At 37.0% G+C, this 25,493-nt stretch overlaps 1 protein-coding gene across 2 annotated transcripts in view; it reads left to right on the plus strand.

The window, feature by feature from the left end:
• The window catches only part of BRWD3 (bromodomain and WD repeat domain containing 3), a 171,049-nt gene that overhangs the window by 42,880 nt on the left and 102,676 nt on the right, over nucleotides 1-25,493 (plus strand). For both annotated transcript variants that reach the window (XM_055120434.1, XM_055120435.1), the window contains exon 7: nucleotides 23,984-24,144. In XM_055120434.1, the coding sequence (XP_054976409.1) occupies nucleotides 23,984-24,144 (161 nt within the window). The remainder of the gene's footprint in view (nucleotides 1-23,983; nucleotides 24,145-25,493) is intronic.

Below are 25,493 nucleotides of genomic sequence, written 5' to 3' on the forward strand. Positions count from 1 at the left end.
CCATCTGTGGACTGGTTTTGTATTCTGCTATCATTTTTTTTGATGTGCAGAAGCTTTGTATTTTAATGTAGTCCCATTTGCTTATTTCTAGTTCTACTTGCTCTAGCTTCAATGTCATGGAGAATTTTGCCAATATTCTCCTGTAATTACCTTATGGATTCAAGTCTGATATCTAGGTCTTTAATACATTTTGATTTGACTTTTGTGCATGACTTTAGAAAGAGGTCTGAGTTCATTTTTTTTGCATATGGCAGACCAGTTTTCTTAACGCCATTTGTTTTAGAGGCTTTCCTTGCTCTACTTCATATAAAATTAATCTTTAAAATCTTCTTAAGGTCTAGCACCATTTTGTAATAGAAAACTAATTCAAAGACTGAAAGGCAAAATGTAGTTGTTTATAAATTGTTTGCCTAGAATGTTAGAAAGGTGATTAACTTTTCAGAATCTTCACTTGGTTTGTGTTTTCTTCTGTTTAAAAACTTTTATTTATTCTCGACAAATATTGATGTGCAAATTGTGCAGCACAGTATTTTGGAACATTATTTTGTGAACTAATTGCTACACTAAAAATAACATGACTTGCATTTACTAGTTACACATTTAGATGTATATTTACGAGACCTATACTTGAGATTTAACACTTTAACAAATTTTAAGTATAAAATTACTATTACAGTTGCCATGCTATATATTAGGTTTCCAGAGTTCTTTCATTTTATAACCAAATGCTTAAATTGAATTTTTACTTATAATCAGTAGCTCCCTAACCCCACTGCTTCTTTTTGTCAGCATTCTGTAACACCATTCTACTGTTACTATAGATTGAACTTTTTTAAAAGTAATATTTTGCAAGGGCTTCCTTTTTTCTACTTCCGTACCAACATCTTCATCTCTTACCTTAACTATTGGCAATCTGGTAGGTTTGAGGTATTATCTCATTCTAATTTTGATTTGCATTTCTCTGACAGTGATCTTTTCATGTACCCTTTCCTCCCTTGGATGTCTTCTTTTGAAAAGAGTCTAGTTACTCTGCTTAGTTTAATGGAATATTTTTGTTACTGAGTCTTATAGAATTTTGGTTTATTTAAAATGTGTTTTACATGTTAAACCCTTATGTGTTAGGTGGTTTGCTATTTTTCCCATTCTGTGGATTGCCTTTTCATTTTGTTTATGTTATATAGTTTTTAAGTTTTATATAGTTTTATTAGCTTATATTTTTGTTAGTTGTGCTTTTATTGTGATATTAAAAATATTCCTGACATCCATCATGTCAAGAAACTTCTAAGCTCTTGGTATTTGGGAGATATGTGCCTCATAGAAACTGTTTGGGAGAGTTTCTGTTTCTTCAATTTCCTGGAAAAGCTTGAGAAGTACTGGCAATAGTTCCTCTTTAAATGTTTGGAAGAATTCGCTAGTGAATCCATCTGGACTGGGCTTCAAAACCGGAGTGCCCTGGAGTGCCCAAACACAGATGACCGGTTAAAGAAACTTTGGTACATCTACACAATGGAATACTATTCAGCTGTTAGAAAAGATGAAGTCATGAAATTTGCATAAAAGTGGATCAGCATAGAAAGTATCATGTTAAGTGAAATGAGTCAGAAAGAGAGAGACAGACATAGAAAGATAGCACACATCTGTGGAGTAAAAAGTAACAAAATGGGAGACTAACACCCAAGAGTAGTAGAGATAAGAACCAGGAGGTCTGCCCCATGGCTTAGAAACTGGCCTCACATGCTGAGGTAAAAGGCAGCTGAGATAGAGAAGGGAACACCAAGTAGAGGATGTTGGGATCAACTTGGGTAGAAAGATTTGTGCCGAAAGTAAACTATAGACTGAACATGATGGCCACTCAATACCTCTATTGCAAACTACAACACCCAAAAGGAAAGAGAACAAAAGGGAATGCCCTGCCGCAGAGGCAGGGTGGGGTGGCGGGAGGGATACTGGGAACATTGGTCGAGGAGAATGGGCACTGGTGGAGAGATGTAAACAATCACTGACTGAAATGCAAACATGGAAGTTCATAAGTTTGTAACTACCTCACGGTGATTCACTAATGAAAAATTTTTAAAAAAGAAACTTCTAAGTATTTTCTTCTAAAAATCTATGGGATCATGTTTTATGTATATGTCTTTGAGACTGACATCAGATAACTCAAATGTATCTAGAAACTTTAAGTACTATATACTTAAAAGGTTCTACTTTTTATTTCCCATTTTTTTTGATGTCACAATATTCCACTTTTTTGGGGAAGGGAATGTTTGGGGCTATACCCAGCTGTTCTCAGGTCGTACTCCTGACTGCTTAGGGATCACTCTGACAGGGCTTAAAGGAGCATATGTCAGGCTGGGGGTAGATCCTAGGGAGTCTGCATATAAGTACTACCTCTATAGCCCAAATATTACGTTTTATTCCATATAGTCTTAATGAAGTATAGTAGCCAGATTTATTTTCGTGCTCCTTTTTTTAATGTTTATGCTATAGCTTTTAAGAAATGGAACTAGAAGATACCATTCTAAGCTGGAGTTAAATTTTTCGTGTTCTGTTTTTCACCTACCCAGAGTTTTATTTATGTCACTTAATAGAGTCCTTTTGTATCACCATGAATTTGTTCTTTCATCATTTCTTGCAAGATAGGGCTAGAGCTGGTGACTTACCTCAGTTTTTTTGTGCTGAAAATATCATTTTCCCATACTATCTGAAGAATGATTTGCAGCATATCTTTTTGACTAGAAAATATTTTAATTTTAATTTTGTGTGTCATTCCATTTCATTGTGAGAAATTCATTGATATCCTAGTGTCGATTACCTTTCTTTTTTCATGCTGGGAATCAGACTAAAAATCTCACACATGAAAGGCATGTGCACTTCTACTGTGCTACATCCCCCTTTCCCCGTGGTTACCACTAACAACCTTATTTTGATTTTTGACAGTTCATTATATTGTTCTTTAGCAATCATTGTGTTTTGAGATGACAGGATATAAGAATCATGAACTTTATATTCGAGTCCTTTAAAAGGAATGGGAAATTAGCAGCTATCGTCTGTTTATATGACCTTTTTCTTCTTTCTCCCTTTCTGTTTCCTTCTAATGAACTATTCTTTGTTTGCTTTTCTGATTGAATGTGGTTATTTTTTTTTCTTTTAAAAATTCTAAGTTTTCTGTTAATTGAATTATTTCTATATTCTTAGTCACAAAGACATTTGTTTTTTCTTTTGCTCTACCTTTGTCCATACTATACTATACTAGGTTAGGTAACATGATTGCAATAGTAATTCATATATTAATTTGTGTTTTTCTGAGAATGAGTGACTTTGAAAGTTTTTTGTATGTTTATTGGCATTTGTATTTTCCCTTTGTGAAAGTCTGTTCTTTTGCTCTCCTCAACGTTTAATATGATAATTGTTTTCTGTTGCTGAGATTTGTCAGTGCTTTATAAATCATGAATTTCTAAATATCCCTTTATCACATTGTGGTGTGCAAATGTTTCTTATACTTCAGTGAAATTTAAAAAAAAAATTAACCTGATTTACTTTTGCCATGCAAAAAACTTTTTAGTTTAACGTGGTCCTATTCGTTTATGTTTGTATTTGTTGTACTTGCTAGTGGAATCAAATCACTGAGGACCCTTCTGAGTTCCTGGAGAGTTATGCCGATCTTTCCTTCAATCTATTCATGTCTTCCCATTTAGACTTAAAGTCTTTATTCCTTTTTGAATTAACTTTTTATAGTGTGAGCTATGAACCCAGTTTCATTTTTTTGCATGTAGTCACCCAATTTTCCCAGCATCATTTGTTGAAGTTGCATTCCTCGCTCCTCCTGGTACGTGTAGCTCCTTTGTCAGGAAGTATACCTTCATAAAAGATTTTACATCTTTTGTTAAGTAAATAGATTTTTTTGACAATTTTAGACATTATTTTAAATGGAATTGTCTTTTTATCTCTTCCTGCTCTAGACTTATTTTTTGCATAAAGAAATGCAACATACCTGCTAGTTTGCTATTTTTTTATCGGTTCAAAAGATTTTTTAGTGGAAAATGATCTCTGACCTCTGTACAATGCCAGGAACAAAAATCAGATCAAAGTGGATCAAAGACCTCAATATCAGACATGAATCTATAAGATTCATAGAAGAAAATATAGGCAGAACTCTCCATGACATTGAAGCTAAAAGCATTTTTAAAGATGAAACAGTACTGACCATGCAAGTGGAAGCAAACATAAACAAATGGGACTACATCAAACTTAGAAGCTTCTATACTTCAAAATAAACAGTGACTAAAATACAGAAAGAGCCCACAGAATAGGAAAGAATATTTACCCAATACCCACCTGATAAGGGATTAATATCTGGGATATACAAGATACTTGTAGAACTGTATAAGAAAATAACCTCCAACCCCATCAAAAAATGGGGAGAAGAAATGAACAGAAGTTTCCTCAAAAAAGAAATACAAATGGCCAAAAGGCACATGAAAAAGTGCTTCACATCACTAGTCATCAGGGAGATGCAAATCAAAACAACAATGAGATATCATCTCACACCCCAGAGACTGGCACACATTCAAAAGAACAAAAGCAACCAATGCGGGCGTAGATGTGGGGAAAAAGGGACGCTCTTTCACTTTTGGTGGGAATGCCGACTGGTCCAGCCTTTCTGGAAAACAATATGGACAGTCCTTCAAAACCTAGAAATTGAGCTTCCATATGACCCCGCAAAACCACTTCTGGGAATATATCCCGAGGATTCAAAAGAGCACAGTAGAAATGACATCTGTACTTATATGTTCATTGCAGCACTGTTCACAATAGCTAAAATCTGGAAATAACCTGAGTGCCCTAAAACAGATGACTGGTTAAAGAAACTTTGGTACATCTACACAATGGAATACTATGCAGCTGTTAGGAGAGCTCAAGTCATGAAATTTGCTTATAAATGGATAAACATGGAGAGTATCATGCTAAGTGAAATGAGTCAGAAAGAGAGGGACAGACATAGAGGGACTGTAATCATTTGTGGAGGGTGGGGTAGCTTCACATGAGGCTGAACCCAAGGACAGTAGATACAAGGGCCAGGGGGATTGCCCCATAGCTGGAAGCCTGCTTCATGAGCAGAGGGGAGAAGACAGATGGAATAGAGAAGGGATCACTAAGAAAATGATGGCTGGAGGAACCAGTTGGGATGGAAGATGCGTGCCAAAGGGAGATAATGGAACAAACATGATGACTTCTCAGTGTTTGTGTTGCAAGCTATAATGTCCAAAAGTAGAGAGAGAGTATGGGGAATATTGTCTGCTTTAGAGGCAGGGGGAGGGTGAGAAAGGGGGGGATATACCCAGGATATTGTTGGTGGGGAATGTGCACTGGTGGAGGGATGGATGTTCGTTGTGAGATTGTAACTCAAACATGAAAGCTTGTAATTATCTCATGGTGATTCAATAAAAGTTAAAAAAAATTTAAAAAAAGATTTTTTCATGAAATCTTAAGGTCGTCTATGTGTATTATCATGCTGTTTACAAATACTGATAGTTTAGCTTTTTTCTGATTGAATGTCTTTGGAGGACTTTCTTATTTTTCACCTTTAAATCTGGTGTTAAATTTTGTTTATTTTCAATGGAACTTTGCAGTGATGTTCATTCGAGATATCAGACTAATTTAAGAAAGTATTGAATCTCCATGAGATACAGAGTTACAAAGTTGTTCATGATTGGATTTCAGTTATACAGTGTTCCAACATCCATTCCTTTACCAGAGTACATTTCCTGCCACCATCTCCCTTCACCCACATATCTCTATGGTAGATACTTTTCTTCTCTCTTTCCCCCTTTTTTCATATAGTCACTGTGATTTTGCAGTACTGTATTCAAATGTTATGTGTATACTTGACCTCATTTCAGCACTCAGTTCTTGTCCAGAGTGATCATTTCCAGTTATTGTCATTATGGTCCCTTCTCTGTCCTAACTGCATTCTCCTGCAACTTGTTGGAAGTGTCCTACCATGGACCATTCTTCCTGACCGTTGTTTTAATTGTCTATGAGTATTATTCTCAGACTGTGTTTTTTTGTTTGTTTCTTTTTTGGTTGTTATTCTCAGACTGTTTTTTTTTAAATCCTTCAAATGAGTACCACTATTCATTTGTTGTTGTTGAAGTTCTTAACATTCATAGGGTTATTTTTAATTTTTTAAAAGTTTTTAAATTTTTTACTTTTTTGGTCACGCCTGGCAATGCACAGGGGTTACTCCTGGCTCTGCACTCAGGAATTACTCCTGGTGGTGCTCAGGGGACCATATGGGATGCTGGGAATTGGACCCGGGTCAGCCGCGTGCAAGGCAAACGCCCTACCTGCTGTGCTATCGCTCCAGCCCCAGGGTTATTTTTTTAAATTTTCATTTATTTATTTTTTAGATCTTTATAAAACCATTCGTTATTGGATTTCAGTCATACATTATTCCAACATGAGTACCATCATTCTATCTGTCCCTCACCCTCTGAATCATTTCACTCAGCTTGATATTCTCCATATCCATCCATGTATAAGCAAATGTCATGACTTTTTTCCCTAACAACAGCATAGTATTCCATCAGGTAGATGCACCAAGATTTTTTTTCAGAAAAAAATTAATTGAAACATAATGAGATATGCAGTTACAAAGTTGTTCATTATTGGATTTCAGTCATACAGTGTTACAACACCCTTCTTTTCACTAGTGCACATTTCCCACCACAAATGTCCAACCTTCCCCAGTTTCCCTCTGGCCACCACCCTCTTATCTCTCTTCCTCTCCCTATCCCTCTCTTCTCCCCTCTCCTTCTTTCCCCCCAACCCTCTTTCTCTCTTTCTCCCCCCTCGCTCTCCCTCTCCCTTTCCTTCCCCGCCCTCTCTCTCCTTCTCTCTCTTCTTTTGGGCATTATGGTTTGTAATACAGGTACTGAAGGGTTATGTTTGTCTCTTTACCTATTTTGAACACTCAAGTTCATGTCCAGAGTAATGATTTCAGCTATCGTTGTCACAGTGGAGCCCTCTTTATCCTAACTGCTGCCCCCTTCTCCTCTTGTGGCAAGCTTCCAACTGTGGACCAGTTCACTTGACCCTTCTTTCTACTGTCCTTGGGTATTAGTGTCATACTATTTTTATACCCACAAAAGAGTGCAATCATTCTATAACTGCGCCTCTCCTTCTGACTCATTTAACTCAGTATACTCTCCACCCATGCATTTATAAGCAAATTTCATGACTTCATTTTCCTGGTGACTGTAATATGCCATAGTTTCTTTATGCAGTCATCTGTTCTTAGGCACTTGGATTGTTTCCTAATTCTGCCTATTGTGAATAGTGCTGAAATTGACATAGAATTACAGAAAGCTTTTCTGTAGTGTGATTTTGGGCCCCTGGGTTATATTCCCAGAAGTGCTCTTGCTCAGTTGTATGGAAGCTCAATTTTTAATTTTTTGCGGAATGCCCATACTGTTTTCCAAAATGATAGGCATTCCCACCGGCAATGAATGAGTGTATCTTTCTTCTTGCATCCTTGCTAGCAGTGGTTGTTCTTGTACGTTTTTTACCATTCTCTGTAGCATGACATGATATCTCATTGTTGCTTTGATTTCCTTCTCCCTGATGATTAGTGATTTCGAGAATTTTTTCATGTGCCTTTTGGCCATTTGAATTTTCTTTTTTGAAGACTATTCTGTTCATCTCTTCTCCCCATTTTTGATGTGGTTGGATTATTTTCTTGTACAGTTCTACAAGTGCCTCATTTATATTTGATATTAAGCCATTGTCAGGTGGGTGATAGGTAAACACTTTTTCCCGTTTTGTGGACTGTTTTTACATTCTGATTATTGTTTACTTTGAGATGCAGAAACTCCTTAATTTAACATAGTCCTATTTGTTTATTTGTTTATCTTTGCTTTCACTTGCTTGGCTAATGGTGTTTCCTCTTTTATGATACCCTAGATTCAATGGCATGGAGATCTACCTATAATTGTAGGAAGCCATATTTCAATCCTGGCTCTTATCTTCAAGTAAGGCAGAGCCTGGCACTTCTCCAACAGGGGCCTAATTAAAATTTCTGTAACAAGGTTGCTGTTACTGACCTTACTGACCTTACCATTCCACTAGCCGATACCTGTGCCTGACATGATAGATGAACATGTCACGATCTGTGATTGACTACTGTTTGTACGGGGTCCGGGCACACATACCATACCACTGCCTGCCTCCCTCCCAGCAGGCAAGTATAAATGCTGTAGCTGCCAGTGATTAAAGCTCTCTCTCTCTTTCTCGCTCTCTCTCTTCTCTTTCTTGTTGCTCTCTGTCTCTGCGTCTGTTCATTCGGCTGCGTCCCCTTCTCAACCCCTCCTACCTCCTGGCCAGGACGGACCCTCACATATAATTACCTTAAGTTATTATCTGATATCTTAAGGTATCTGATACCTTAAGGTACCAAAATTTAAGGTATCAGGTATTATTAGGATTATCGTGTATCAGGCTTAAGGTATTACTGTTATTGAGGATAGAGGTCTTATAACCCATTTTGATTTGACACTTTTGCATGGTGTTAGAAAAAAAATCTAAGGGTTTTTTTTTTGCATATAGATGCCCAGTTTTCCCATCACCACTGTTGAAGAGCCTTTTCTTGCTTCGTTTTATATATTTTGGTCTTTCATTGAAAATTAACTGATCATATACTTGAGGGCCTGTCTCAGGATATTCATCTCTATTCCATTGATTTGAGGTCTGTATTCCAGTGGGCTGGAGCGATAGCACAGTGGTAGGGTGTTTACCTTTCACACGGCTGATCCGTGTTCGATTCCTCCTCCCCTCTTGGAGAGCTCGGCAAGCTACCGAGAGTATCATGCCCGCACGGCAGAGCCTGGCAAGCTACCCGTTGGCTTATTGGTTATGCCAAAAACAGTAACAATAAGTCTCACAATGAGAGACGTTACTGGTGCCTGCTCGAACAAATTGATGAGCAACAGGATGACAGTGACAGTGATTTATTCTACTACTATGCCATTTTAATGATTACTAATTAATTAAATTAATTATTAATCATTCTTGTACAGTTTGAAATTTGGGAAAATGATGCCTCCCATCTTCTTTTTCCCAGGCATTCGTTAAAAAAAGGGTTTGGTTTATTGCATCATGTACATTTCAGGAGTGTTTGATCTGTTTATTTGAAAAAATATGACAAGGGTATCTTTATAGAGACTGTATTAAATCTGTTCAATGCTTTGGGAATATTGCTATTTTAATGATACTAATCTTACATTCATTGCGTAGGGGATGTGTTTCCATATTGTTGTGTCTTATTTCTTGAATTAGTGTTTTGTAGTTTTCTCTGTATAGGTCTTTCACTTCAATTAAGCCAATTCCAAGGTACTTGAATTTGAAACAATTAAGAGTGGGATTGTTTTCTTAATATCTTTTTTTCTAATTATAGGAATAGCATGGATTTTTGTATATTAGTTTTGTAGCTTGCCACTTTACTATACAAACATATTTTTAGGAGTTTTTTGTAGAGTTTAAAGGATTTTCTCTCTCAATGTAGTATTATGTCATCCCCAGATGATGAGAGCTTGAATTCTTCCTTTCTTATTTGTATAGTCTTACTATCTTTTTCTTGCCTTATTACTGTGGCATGTACTGCCAGTACTGTATTGAATAGAAGTGGTGAGAGTGGGCAACCTTGTCTTGTGCCTGATCTCAAATGGAAGTCTTTTACTTTGTCCCTTAGAGTATAATGCTTGTTGTGGACTTATGGTAAACAATTTGGACTATATTCAGGAAGCATCCTTTTGTTTATAATTTGTTGGGTATTTTAACATAAATGGTACTGGATCTTGTCAAATGGTCTTTCTGCATCTATTTATCGGATCACATGATTTTAAATTTTTCTTATATTGATATGGTGGTAAATTATGTTGTTTGACTTCTGTATATTAAACCATCATTGTATTACTGGGATGAATCCTAATTTGTCATGGTGTATGATCTTTTTGATGAATTATTGGAATCTGTTAGTATTTTGATGATAATTTTTACCTGTGATCATCAAGGATATCAGTCTGTAATTCTCAACTTCCATGGTTTTTCTGTCTGATGTTCTTATCAGGATGATGTCTGCTCTATAGAAAATGTTTGGGAGTGTTTCTGTTTCTTCACTTTCCTGTACAAGCCTGTAAAGTATTGGCAGTAAGTCCTCTTTTTAACATTTTGAAGGAATTCACTAGTGAATCTATCTGGGCCTGGGCTTTTATTTTTAAGAAGACTATTGATCACCATATCAGTTTCCTTAATAATGATAGGCTTGTTCAGATATTTTATATAATCTTTGTTCAACCTTGGGAGGTTATAGAATTCGGGATTTGTCTATTTCTTCTAGTTTCTATCATTTCATTGAATAAGGATTCTCAAAGTAACATCTGATAAGTCATTGCATTTCTGTGGTGTCCGTTTTGATGTGACCTTTTTCATTTACGATTTGCTTAGGGTTCCTACTCTCTCTTTGTGACTCTTGTTAGTGTTTTATCAATCTTGTTTATTTTATTTAAATAACCAGCTCTTGGTTTCATTGATATTTAGCACAGTCTTTTGGAATCCTGCTCATTATTTTCTGCTCTAAGCTTTATTATTTCTTTCTTCCTGATTGTTTTGGACTCCTTTTGTTGGTCATTTTCCATTTCAAGTTGTGAAGTCAAGTTATTTCTGTGGACCCTCTCTTCCTTCCTGATATGTGTTTTAATAACTATGAGCTTTCCTCTTCACACTGGTTTTACTGTAATTTAAAATTTCTGGTTTTAGTGCCCTCATTCTCATTTATTTCCGTGAGTCTTCTAATTTCCACTTTGATTTCCTCTCTAACCCACTTGTTTTTCAGTATTAAGCTATTCAATTTCCTGTTGTTTAGTTATTTTTCCACGTTATAAAATTAACTTCAACATTAGGTGCCTCAGGGCTAGAGGATAGTTGGTATGTCTATACCCTTGAGTTTGTGGATGTTTGTTTTGTGCCTCAGTATGTGGTTCCCTCTTGGAGAATGTCCAATTTGCATTTGAGAAAAATGTGTGTTCAGCTTTGTGAGTATAGACAACCACATATATATCTGCTAGACCCCTGTCTTCCAGTTTTTTTTCTTAAAAGCAATGATATCCTTGCTGAACTTTTGTCTAGTTGACTTATCAAGAGGTTATAGAACAGTGTTGAAGTCTACAAATTCTATTGTGTTGCTATCATTGTCTTTCTTCAAGTCCATTAGCATTTATTTCAAGTATTCTGCTGATCCCTTGTTACAATGTTATTTAAGAGTGTAAGTACTTCCTAATTTCCATATCAGTAGAAATGACCTTTGCTGTCTCTTACAACCTTTTCAGCCTAAAGTCTACATTGTTTAACACTAATATTGCCACCCTGGCCTTAGTGAGGGGGTTATTTGCTTATAGAATTGTCTTCCAACCATTGACTTTGAGTCTGTGTTTGCTTTGACTATTCAAATATGTTTCTCACAAGCAGCAGAATGTTGTGCACAATTTTCTAATCCTTCCTGTCATTCTCTGTCTCTCTTACTTGGTGCATTTTGCCCATTGACATTTTTTTTTTTTTTTTGCTTTTTGGGTCACACCTGGCGATGCACAGGAGTTACTCCTGGCTTTGCACTCACGAATTACTCCTGGCGGTGCTCAGGGGACCATATGGGATGCTGGGAATCGAACCCGGGTTGGCCGCGTGCAAGGCAAACACCCTACCCGCTGTGCTATCGCTCCAGCCCTGCCCATTGACATTGAGGGAAATTATTGTTATGAAATGTGTGCCATCTTGCTGCAGGAATTTGGCATATCTGTAGGACATGTCTTAAAGTAGGCCTTCTAGTTCTTATAAAGGTGGTTTTGAGTCGGGGAAGTCCCTCAGTTCTCTGTGAATTGTGTATTGGTCCCAGATATATGAATGAGAGTTTAGCTGTATAAAGTATTCTTGATGAGACATTCATTTCATTGAGTTTTTTCCATTATATTTGATCCCTGTCATCAGGCCCAGAGAGTTTCATTTGATCAGTTTGCAGTAAATCTTAAGGATGCTCCTTTGTTTATAATTTTCTTCTTTGCTTTTGCTGTTTTCAGTATTTCATCTCTATGATTTTTATCATTCTGATGAGGTTGTGTCTTGGAGTATTTTTATCTGGATTTCTTTTTGCTTACTGTTCAGGCCTTCTGGATCGGGCTGCCATTCACTCTTCAGCTCTGAGAACTTCTCAGTAATGATGTCTTTGACTGTTGTTCCTTTATCAGGGCTGCGTTCCTGGCCCTCTGTGATCACCATGATTCTTATGTTGTTTCTCTTGGGAAGTTTTCTTGTCACTTATTCTTGTGAGGCTTTTTTTCCATCTTTGATATTGTGTGGGGGTTTTCTGCAACTCATGTTGGAGCTCACTGATTCATTCCTCATCAGCTGTTACTGCTGCTGAGAGCTTCCAGTGAGTTTTCCATTGTGATGTTTGCAGTTTGGAGGTGTTTTTTTGCGTGCCTTTGTGTAGCTAGATGACTACAGTTATGTTGTTTTTGTATGCTCGCTATGAGTTATGTAAAGGTGAAGAAATGTGTTGCTGCCGATCATAGCATATTGGCCACATGCTTCCTGGACAGGAATAATACTGACCTGGGGTGCAAGATGGTAGTCTTGAGTACCAACCTGGCCATCTGTGTTCACCTCAATGTCCTGTTATCAGATTAATTTTTATTTTTAATAATACCTCTGCCTACTTTTCGTATTAGTAAAATATTTGCTTCATTGTAATGCTTAATAATGATTAATATTTTTTGATATTTTGAAAGAGTGGGAAATATAGGAAGTAAGTCTTCTTAGAAAGTTTGTAAGAAGTCACGAGTAACCTGTAACCCTGGCTTTTCTTCTTGGATGGGGATTTTTAGTTATTATTTTAGTGTTCTTACTCATGGTTTATCTGTTCGTGTTTTCTCCTTAACATCAGATTCAATCTTGGAGATTATGTGATTTTATGAATTCACCCATTTCATTTTAGTTTCTCTTCTTACTGGCATCAAGTTGTCATAGTAATACCTCATATTTTTTTTCGTTTCTTAACTATCTTATTATCCCCTCCCATTCATCTTTTATTTGATAATTTATGTTGTCTCTTTTTATTAAAGTCTAGCTGTTTAGGTTTGTAAATTTATCTATTTTATCTCTTTATCTATTTTTTTCTGTAAACCAGCTCCTGTTTTCTACCCAAGTGTCCAAGGATAAATAACTGAATAAAGGAATTATGGTATATGTTTGCAAGGGACTATTATTCTGCCAAAGGAACAGATAAGGTCATGCAATTTGCTACCATGGAGGGACCTGGAGAGTTATGCTGAATGAAGTTAGTCAAAGGGAGAACTTGACACAGAATGATCTCTCTCATGTCCTGGGGGTGTGTGTCTTGGGGTAGGAGGATTAAAAGAAACATAATGGTCGAATAACAAATACTCAAAGGTAATCAAAACAAAGAACATGAGAACTGATATTCATTAGGAAACATTCTGTTTGAAGGGGTTGAACAATAGGACTACTGAGTAGGGGGCAATGTCTATGGTGGAGGGAAGCATTCAACTAGGAGGAGAATGTGGTGCTGAAAGGTAATCAAGTGTTATGTTTGAAACCCTATCAGAAACAGTTTGTAAACCACAGATCAATAATTTATTTTGTTTTAAAAAGTGCCTCTCATAGAAGCAGACTGGTGGGTGGGAAGGAAATGGAGGTGAGGGGTATTGGTGGAGGGAAATGGACACTAATGAAGAGATCAGTGTTGAAACACTTTTCCTGAAACCCAATTATGAATAACTTTGTAATTTCACAGTCATTAAATAAAAAAGAAAAATTGAAAGAGAATTGGTATTAAACTGTTTGCTAGTGTTGTTTTATCATTGTTATATGTGTTTAAGTCTACTAACGCTTGCTTCATTTGGTCCTTTGATTTGGAGCATATATTTGAATAGTTTACCCTGGATCTTTGAAATCTTACCTAATATGTTATGTCCTTCCTTATCTCCTATTGCTTTCTTTATCTTTATTGCTATTTGCCTATTAAAGTATATTTATCATTGATTTCTATTCTACCATTGCACTACGAATGTTTTCCACCCTCCACTCTTCATTTTTGTTTATTTTGGGAGTTCAGCTGTGTTTCTTGTTAGCAATAGAAAGTTGCATTTATGAGTAAGGATTTTGTTTGTTTTGCCATTTTACATTACCTTATTATATGATATTTGTCCTCTGCTTTTCAGTATTTCTTGTAGAGTTGGTTTAGATGTGACAGTTATCTTCAGCTGTTCACTCCTTTAAATATGAATGATAATCTTGCAAAGAAGGCAATTTTTTTGGTTGGGCATTCTTTTCATTTAGTGATCTGAATATACCATTTTATTCTATTTTTGCTCATGGAGTTTTATTTGATAAATTTGACATGAATTTGTTATTTCATTTTTATGTGATAATTTGATTTTCTCTTGCTGCTTTAAGAAGTCTGTTTCTTTTATTCTTGCCATTTTGATGAAGTTGCATCTTGGTATTGTCTTTTTTTTTTTTGCTTTTTGGGTCACACCTGGCGATGCACAGGGGTTACTCCTGGCTCTGCACTCAGGAATTACCCCTGGCCGTTCTCAGGGGACCATATGGGATGCTGGGATTTGAACCCGGGTCAGCCGCGTGCAAGGCAAACGCCCTACCCGCTGTGCTATCTCTCCAGCCCCTTGGTATTGTCTTATTGAGTTTATTTTGTTTGATACATTTTTTTTTGCCTTTTGGGTCACACCCTGCGATGCTCAGGGGTTACTCCTGGCTCTGCACTCAGGAGTCACTCCTGCCAGTGCTCGAGAGACCATATGGGATGCTGGGAATCGAACCTGGGTCGGCTGAGTGTGCAACCCAAATGCCCTGCCCACTGTGCTATTGCTCCAGCCCCCTTGTTTGATACTTTTGGGTCTCATGTATCTATGCCCAAATATCTTTTCTCAGAATACTGAAAGTTCTGAGTTATTATTTCTTCCTCTCTTCCTCTCTTCCTCTCTTTCTTTCTTTCTTTCTTTCTTTCTTTCTTTCTTTCTTTCTTTCTTTCTTTCTTTCTTTCTTTCTTTCTTTCTTTCTTTCTTTCTTTCTTTCTTTCTCTTTTCTTTCTTTCTTTCTTTCTTTCTTTCTTTCTTTCTTTCTTTCTTTCTTTCTTTCTTTCTTTCTTTCTTTCTTTTATCTTTCTCTGTTTTGGAATCTTTTTGGTGTAGTAGTTGTTACTTTTGGAATTGCTAGTTATGTATTACTTCCCTTTAAAAATCCTTTATGTTATCTCTTTATTACATTATGTATCTTGTCTTTAAGACCATCGATTCTTCCATTCTGCTGCTGAGGACTGATGTTCTCTTGGAGAGCAAACCAAGATCCCGCATGAAAATTATATCCATTAAAAATCATCATTTCCCACCTCCCCATTATCCACAGTGGGCATTGAAGTTTTGTAACTAAAGGAAATGCAACAATTCATTTTGATTTCAATATTGCTTCAAAGTCAAGATTCAACTTTATTAATCTATTTCTCAATAAGTCCCCAGATACCACCAACAAAAGTCTGTGGATGGTTTCAATTTAGTGACAGTGCCTCTATGCTGCGACCCGCGCGGCCAACTTGAACCTTGGCCGGAGAGAGGGAATGAGAGTTGAGTGGGCTAGGGAGGACTGCATGCAATATACGGCATACAGCGAGTTTACTGAAATCCAAGTGGGTTTATATAGTCTTATTTTAGCAATGGTTAGCAGGTTACATAAGTGACATAAACATTATTAATCAAGCGGTGCAGGCAACTTTATTTTTCCCAATATTACTTGTTTTTCGGTTCCTTCTCTCAGCCTTGAGAAACATGGGAAAGCAGATGTGGCCTTGAGCATGGCCATGGCAGACGCGAGCCAATCCTCCCTTCAGCCTCCTCTCGAGTCCAGCTGCCAGAGCATGGTGGCCCTTCGACCCCCTTTCCAGGCTGGCCGCCAGAGCATGGTGGCCCTTCAGCTGCCTGTCAAGGTCGGCTGTCAGGGGATGACTCGCCCTCATGCCACGTTTCTCCACACTCATTCCCGTTTACAGGAACTAAGGTAGGGGGTGCCTAGGCCCCCTCCTCACCCAGTCCCTGATTACAGGGACAGAGGCAGGGGGTGCCTAGGCCTGTCCCCAACACTTCTAGCTGTAAATACATTCAGCAAATGTGCTTACATTTTTCCTTTAATGGTACTTTTTTTCTTAACCCCACCACCTAGACATAGTTACAATCATCAACTAAAGATTACAGGCTTACCAAGAACAGTTTATTCCAAATGTAATATGACTTTAATTTGTTTTCTGAATTTTGGGGGCACTCTCTTGTATCCCAAGAGAAATTAGGAAAAATGAAATCTTAAGGATGGAGGATTCTGTTTGTCCTGAGATAACTCATACCTAGAAGATGTAAAATTGTGGGTCATCAATGTTTTTTCTTTTCTTTTGTTTTGGGTACAATCAGTAATCTTCAGGGCTTACTTCTGTCTCTGCACTCAAGAATCACTCCTGATGAGATTCGGGGTACTGTAGGGAGTCCTGGAAATTGAACCAAGGTTGGCCACATGCAAGGCAAGCACCATATTTGCTGTACTGTCATTCTGGCCCTTGGTCATTGTTTTTAGTCTATTAGTAATCACAGTTTTTGAGAATGCTAATGGAAAGTTTGAATGCAGTCTTCATTCTATATCCTTTTTGTTTGTTTTTTATTTGTTTTTGGCCACACTTCGCAGTGCTCAGAACTTATTCCTGCTTCTGTTCTCTGGTGGTGCCTGGGGACCATTTGGGATTCTTGTTTCCAAACTCAGGTTGTTTTCAAACTCAAGCTCCCTACCTGCTGTACTATCGCGCTACCCCTTTCATTCTAAATATTAGCAGTGTATTTAGTAAAAGTAATTGACATGAAGATGTGAGGATTGTTTGAATGCTTATATGACCAATCTGGTGCCTGTGGCTTTTGTTTTGTGTTCCTGTATGACAGCAGTAGATTAATTGCACTTTTGGCACCAAGATCAAGCTGGTTTAAGTTCTGGCACAGTGTTTGCTGGTGTCCAGTCGCTGATGTAGCATCACACAACCCAACTCACTTGTGCAGTGATTTGAGGCCGTCTTCACAAGCACCCAATAGCATCTGCTCAGCAAGCTGAAATTTGTAGCTATGGGGGGATTTTTGCATTCGTCAATATCAAGTTTTGGATAGTTGCTCCCATTCATATCCTGAGATCCTGGCTTCTGATGGCAGAGCTCACTTCTGAGGTGTCTGCTTCTTCCTATAGCGTCTGAAATAGCAGCTTCTAGTGCATACTCTGGAATAATTTTTCCCAGCTGTGGCCTTGGGGTAACTGCTCTTTGTGCTGTGTACTCCCTGTTCCCAAGTTTTTCTGACATAGTAGGTGCAGATACAAAATTGATCCTCTATGTAGGCTTTGTGCTTTGTGTCCTTCATCTAAAGATACTGGTTAATCTTATCTACCAAACTTGGGAGAGCTTAGATTCATTCTGAGGTGGATGTCGTTGCAGAGTTCTCAGGTCATTGACAGCTATTGCGTTTAGGGCCAAGTCTGTGACCCTGTTGGGATAGGGCCAAGGTTGTCTACTTGTGGGGATGAAGCTGACAGTGTTATGCTGTTCGGACAAACCTAAAGCTGTAGTCCTGTGGTATCAAACTGAAGCTTCCTGGACCTTATTTGGCAGGATTCACTTTGAGAAGGGCTGGCCCCAATCTGTACTGGTGTTACCATACCTTTTATTGGATAAGTCCTGAAACTGTTTATGATACTGTGATTTCAAGTTTCAAACTGAATTATTTAAAAAAAAATTAACTCTCAGCCTCCTGGAAGAAAGCTATTAAGTGAGATAGGGATCACATGAACTTAGCAGGGAGCCTGTTGTGGGTAGAGATGAGATCACAGACCTGTTGGACCAGTCTCACCTTGGAAATGGTTGCTCATCTCTTGCCAGGATGCCTGCATTGCATTACCAGTCCTTGTGTTGGATTCAACAAGACAAAAGTATGATTTTAGTTCAGTGAGTGCCAGAGTAAAGCCCAAATTTTGCAAATCTTTGTGTTTAGGACTCTCACACTTTAGTTTGCCATTCCTTTCCCTGGTTCGGCCTGGCAGTATCTTTACTCATTCAGTCTCTGTTCTCCCTATTCCATGATATGTGCTTCTTAGACCTGAACTTGTCAGAAATTCTGTTTCATAGAGTTGAATCTCGCTGAGGTGATATCTTTTTCTAGAGAAGTTTGTCAACAAGATCCCTCACAGGATGCTATGTTAAGTTGCTTTGTGTTGACACCAAAAAATACTCACAGACTGTCCATCTGTCTTGGCCCTGCCCCCATTCTTAATGATCTTCTTCTAGATAGTTGGTTTTACATGTATTTTACTGTTAATTTTTTTCAGAAGCATTGGTTTATTACATTAACTTAGTTTTATGTGTACGTTGGTAACTGTATGTGCATTTTACTAGCAAATGTGTTGTTCCTACTTACAAACCATACATAGATAAAACCCCCTGTAACTGTTATACCAACTGCACGTCTCCCTTCTCCATCTGTTAAACACCATTCTTTTGTCAGAATCTGAGTTTGGTTTTTTTTGGCTTTGTTCTGTCTGCTTTCTTTCCATCTATGAGTCTTCCACCCATCAGTGAAATCAGACTTGTGTTTATCTTTCTACCTTTTACTTATTTTACTTAGCATACCACCTCCTAGGTCTTTCCACCAGATTGGAAATGTTTTATTATCTTATTTTAGGAGTATATTTAATTTTTTAACTTTATCTTAACACCGTGATTTACAAAGTTACTCATAATACAGTTGTTCCAGGCATTCAGTGTTTTAACACCAACTCAACTATCAGTGTGACCTTCCTTTCACCAATATCCCTAGTTTCCACCCACCCACCAAGCCTGCCCCTATAACAGGCACAGAATGATTTGCTTAATATTGCATGTTACAACAAGGAATTATCAAAAAATAGACTTGTAATTGTGATAATTGTTGTATCTCACAATGCTGTTACCAAAGTCATTTAAAGGATACCTGGTTGGTGATACTTAAGCAGTGTTGTTGTTTTTGCTCATTGAAGTCTTCTATGCAGTTTTTCCATCAAATTTGCTATGGTCCTATTGGGTTGTCAGTATTATGATATTGGGCCACATATTTGGCCTGTAGGTTGAATAATCTGTCCTTCTTTACTGCTGCTAGGAATGTTTTCTGGTTCAACCCCTAAGACTTTTGTGACAGTGTTAGTTTTTCTAATCCATGAGTAACTTTCCAGTTCCTTATGATTTTACTTTATCAATACTGTATAGTTTCTAGTATGCAGGTCCTGTCCCTCTGTGTTTAGATTTATTTTTTGTTTTTTTAAAAGATAACATTGAAAATGCTATTTTTTTAAATTTCTCTTTCTGCTCATTCACTGTACAGGAAATTTTTTTTAAGTCTCAGTCATATAATGTCCCACCACCAGCATGTCCCACATGTCCCACCACCAGCAACCCCAAAACACCCCCTTCCCACCCATTCCCCACCTAAGTAGCTGATGATCTTCACTTTGTTCTCTCTATACTTTGAATACATTCAATATTTCAATAGAGAACTCACTATTATTGTTTGGAATTTCCCCCAACAATCAGGCCCGCTGAAAAGGCATCATTTAATAATTTCTTTTCATTGCTGAGAATGAAGACTCTATAAACTTTTGGATTTCTGATATTTTAGCTCAGTTCACAGTCCCAATGTATTGCTGTAAGAAGCCGCTCTGGGTGCCAAAATGGGTTAGAAGACCTCTGGAATCAAAGTCTTTAGAAGCAGAGGGTCCGTTTCATGCTCAGCAGCTCCAGATCTTATCTGGGCCAAGGGCGTGCCGGTTACTCCCACTTCCCATGATTGCCTATGAGCCACATATGGTACCACCATGCCAATCAGCAGTGGTGATCATTCTGCGGTACCATATGTGGTGCCAGGAATCGAAACCAGGTTGGCTATGTCCAAGGCAAGAGCACTACCCACTGTACTATCACTCCGTCCCAAGATCAAGGCATTTTTTTAAAAAGAAATATTTCATAGCAGGGAAGGCATGATAATTACCACAATAAGACTCAAGTAGAAAACAAAATGTAACGTGGTATATGTTAGATACAAGAGTTGAAAACTTATTTATGTAAATGAGAATAGGCACTAGATTTATTATATTAAGTGATTTGATTTTTTTATTTATGTAGGTTAAAATCATGTAGAAATCTATGTTCATAAATCAACTTTTATTGATTTGTTTTCTGTTAATTCCATTTTTCATTCATTTAAGTTGAAACAAGCAGTATGAAGTAATTTTTTTATGTGTCTATCAAAAGGCAGTGTAGGGGAACTGGGGATATTGGTGGATGGAAGAACTCCAGTGGTGGTTTTAGTGATGGAAGATTGTATGCTTGAAACAACTGTATTATGAACAGATTTGTGAATTAGTGTTTTAATAAAAATTTTAAAAGAATTTTTCATAGAGAGGGAAGAAGAGTAATAGGAAAAGCTCGACAGAATAAGTATGATTATGGGAATAGCACTAAAGTTTTGATGGTGGATATAAGGATTTACTGTCACAGTTATGAAGCTGTAATTTATATAGAATTATAAACTGAAATTTTAAATAATGTTTATATACTTCCTCATTGAGAAACTCAGATATTTGTTAGGTAACTGAATTTCCTTTTTGGTAGTTACTTACTCTCTTCTGGTTTTTTCTCTTTGTATATCTTTCTCTTCTCAAAGTTTTCTTTTAAATATTTTTTGTCTGTTGATATATTATTGTTTTGTATTTTCACTTAGAACAGCTGTGCACCCCAGAGGATGTTTGGTAATGCTTATAGATATTTTCGCTTGTCTGGACTTGGTGGTGTTGGTGGGATTTGTGACCACCAGCTACTGAGCAGGGATGTTGATAAACTTTCTAAAGCATACATTGAACAGTCACCAGATTGAGTGTGCCAAAATTTAGAGATTAAGAGACTGCTTTTAAGTACCTTTTCTTTTTCTACTTGCAAAGTTTGAATAGAAGAAAATCCAAGGAAAGATAATTTCACGGAACACAGAGTACTAAGAAATTTTCAGAAGGAAAATCACTAAATTTTCACAGTTTTTTTTCTGAATAACTGTCTCTATCCTAGATGCTGCATACTTTAGTTGTAATACTCACACATGTGCTTATTAGGGATCTCACTTTCTGGCCATAATGCTCACACATCTTTTGGTTGTGGTATTTGCTAGGGATAGCACCCCATTTGTTTTGGCACTTATTCACTTATGTTCATTGCAACCAGCAATCTCTTACAGTGCCAGGGATCACAGTAAGCAGTGCTTCCAGGCTCATGTAACTGTTCTTGTGAATCATGCTTAAGACATGTATGCTATGCCAGTAGGTACTGAATTCAGTTCCTTATGCTTACAAGATAGGTAGGTCCTATAGCTTCTGAAGCTATAACTCTGCCCACACAGCTCAATTCTTGCCTCAGTTTTGCCTCAATTCAACATAAAGGTATTATTGGATTTTATTGGTATTTATCTAATACTATAAAATTTCAACTCTTCAAGGTGATATTGAACTTAAATAATCTTAAATTTAGATTATAGTACATTATGTCAGATGTTAAAATTCTCAAGTGTTTAAGAAAAGACTAGACGTAGTTCACAGGACAAGATTGTTTTGGTACATCTTAACCTGGGGACCAAGATCTCTATTTTAAGGAAATAAACAGAATACTGGCACCATTCAAACAAGTATTGTGCATGCTTCTTGATTTTGGCTGTCTTTATATGAAAATTATGGGTAAAGCAAACCAAACAAAAACAGGAGATAGAATCTCATATTAGTTCATAGGATATGAAAGCTAACATTATTAAATAGAGAGAAACCTTCCAGTTTTAGAATCCTAAAAGAGGAGAAGTCCAGGAATGAATATTATTGAATATACCAATATTCTATGTGGTGTAATAGTTTCTTTCCTCTGTTCACTGTGTCAGTCTTTTATATTCTTGAATTTTAGAGACATAATATTGGACGAATGAGTAAGAGAGGAAAGAAAGGAATGCATAAAATTCCCTAAATAATCTTTAAGCTATATTTAGCCAAACAATCTTTATTTTAAATTTCCTTCATGTTACAGTAGGCTTTACCTATGTTGTAATGGGGAAACAGGTCAGGCACCTAAGTTATACTGGTGATGTGGGGAAGTGGTTCAGTATATATCCAAAGTACAGTCTCAACAACACTAAAAACATGAGATTGAAACTACAACCACAGAGTTTTGAAATGTGCCTGTTGAAGTGGCAGGGGATGGAAAGAAAAGGAGTGGAAGTAGAAGCATGGGAACACTGGTGAAAGGACTTGACACTGGTAGTTGTATCTCTGTCAAAATATTGTATGCCTAAAACTCAACTATCATTAACTTGGTAGCTCATGGTTCTTTTGTTTATTTTTTAAAGTTGTTCACAGTAATTTATTGCATTCAATATTCCAACACCAATCCTGACACCATTGCACCATCCCACCACCATTATTTTGAATTGTCCCACTACAACACAAACCTGCCCCAAAAGCACGTACTAAAGTTATTTTATATTGCTTATTATGATTAATCTGCTAAAAATGGTTTCAAAAAGTTTCCTTAGAGAAAAGTGTGTGAAGAGTTTTGTGTCTTACCCTGAAGCCATTAAGATATTACTAACATGTTGTTACAGGTTGTCCCTGTGTAAAAACATATATTTTCTATTGAAATAGGTTGTCTTGTACATTACACACCATCAAATGTGTTGTGCTACTTTTGGTATATCATTAGAGCAGAGTATGAGATGTTGTGTGGCTGTGAATGTGGCTGCATGCTCCAGGAATTTAAGAATTTTAAATAAGGTGATTTAGCTAGAGTTAAATTTTAACTGAATGGTGACTTGGGGTGCACAGGCATCTCTGCAGTGTGTTGTTCTCTTTCTTTTCCGAGATTTATTTGTGAATCTCTGGATCATGACCGTTAATCAGGTTATATGGCACCAGAAATAGTCTGTGGGCATGACTACTAGGTTCCCGGAAGAACAGAGAGATGGGGGGAGGTTGCCAATTCCCGCCTCCACGAGATCCTGGAGATTTCAGTCACAAAACCCGCATGCCTGACCTGAGTTTTTCAGCAGATTCTTTCTCATGGGCGAGCCTCATCCTGGCCTGTAGAGATCAGCCGTGAGCATGGCAGTGATTGGGTCCTGGATTTTTTTTTTCTTTTTGTGACACACTCAGTGATGCACAGGGGTTACTCCTGGATCTGCACTCAGGAATTACTCCTGGCAGTGCTCGGGGGACCATATGGGATGCTGGGAATTGAACCCTGGTCGGCCATGTGCAAGGAAAATGCCTTACCTGCTGTGCTAATGTTCTGGAAATTTTTGACTGTCAGAGCTCTTTGGGCAGGTGGAGGGACTTGCCCATCCCCCCTCCAGGGCATCCCAGATGGAACTGCCTTTCGAGGGTTCCAGACACATCTCTGGCGTATTGCTCTTTTTTTCCTCCAAGATATTTTTCCTCATGGTTCTTTAATTAATTAAAAATTAAAAAATAAAAGTTATAATGTCTTTAGCTATATTGTACTAAGTCAGGTGAATCAAAAGTATATTTTGAGAAACATAATAAGGCAAACAGAAAACCAGACTTCTTGCATTTAAGAGTTAGTGAACTTTAAAATGTTAATGATAATGTTAATGAAATTAAATTAATAAAATCCTGAAATAAAAACTTTAGACTTACAGGGTTTACTTGTGACACATGTGCCATTCTGTCTCCTTTTAATGTTCGTGATTTGACTTCATAAAGTTGTTTCACTTTTAGGTTTTAAGAAGCGAATATTCTATTTTATGTTTTCTAGTGAATATCACCTCTGCCCGACAATTAACTGGATGTAGTCGCTTCAGCCATATTTTCCCTTCGTCCGCTTACCAGCACATTAAGATGCATAAGAGAATTCTGGGGCATCTATCCTCCGTCTACTGTGTAGCATTTGACCGAAGCGGGAGAAGAATTTTCACTGTGAGTTAAAAAAAATTGCTGTAGCAGATTAGAGATTTATAGAAATTTATTCCAGGCCTTATGACATAGAATTATGCTTTTCAGGAAATTAATCTTTTTAGATATATGAGATCAAAAAAATGAATGGAAATTAAAAGTTTCATTTTTTGTGTAACTACCATGCTCTTTTAATTTTTAAATTCTGATTCTAAATATAAACCATCAGACTACATTTTGTATTATAGGTGAGGTGGTTAATTTATGTAAAATATTTAGTTTCATTTCACATTATTCCATTTTAACAAACATTTATTAAAGTGTAATTAACCATTTTTCACAATGTAATTGGTACCAATTTCGCTTGAGTAATTATTTCATCATAGTTTTGGTTGAATATTTAAACTACACTATAATGAAGAGTATAGTTATTCTGGATTTCTTTGATTTTAACACTGATTGATTTTTGAAATTAAGATTCTTAGCATAAGACTCTGGTCACAGATATTTACCATGGGGATGGGAGTAGTGGGCTGATTGAGGCCAATGTACTGTAATGGAGGAATATTGATAATGGCAGTAGGGTGTTGAGTGGTATGCAAACATAGTATCTTTAAAACATAAATATTGGCAATCTTGTAAGACAATTTACTTCGATTAAAATAAGTCTAAAAAGTAAATAGGATATGGTTTTTATTAACCACTAATTCAAATGTTTTAGAGTAAGAATATGACTTATTATTTTTAAGATAATATTAGTATGTTACTTTAGTACTAAGTCAATTCAGAATTATGTAGATAATGACATAATTTTCTTTTTATATATTTACTTTCTACGACAATGCAAGTGGTTTACATTTTGAGAAGTTGTAGCTCCTCACAGTTTATTAGACTCTTCCATTGATTTTTTTGTTTTGTCTTTTTGGTTTTTGACCATTGATTATTTTTTACTTCAAATGTATCACCTAAGTATTTGGATGTTGGTGATAGTGATGAGGATGATGCTTGCCACTTTTTCATAAATATTATTACTAAATAATCACTGTCACTGTCATCCCGTTGCTCATCGATTTGTTAGAGTGGGCACCAGTAACGTCTCTCAATGAGAGACTTATTGTTACTGTTTTGGCATATCCAATACGCACAAGTAGCTTGCCAGGCTCTGCCGTGCAGGCTCCATACTCTTGGTAGCTTGCCGGGCTCTCCGAGAGGGGCAGAGGAATCGAACAAGGGTTGGCCTCGTGAAAGGCAAACGCCCAACCACTGTGCTATCGCTCCAGCCCACTAAGTAATATGTATTCAATTATAGTAGAGTGGCTTTTTATTATTTTAAATCCTTTTAGAAATTTTTATTAGGAAGCTCAACATAGAAT

The sequence above is a fragment of the Sorex araneus genome, chromosome X, assembly GCF_027595985.1.
Source record: "Sorex araneus isolate mSorAra2 chromosome X, mSorAra2.pri, whole genome shotgun sequence".
Taxonomy (NCBI): domain Eukaryota; kingdom Metazoa; phylum Chordata; class Mammalia; order Eulipotyphla; family Soricidae; genus Sorex; species Sorex araneus.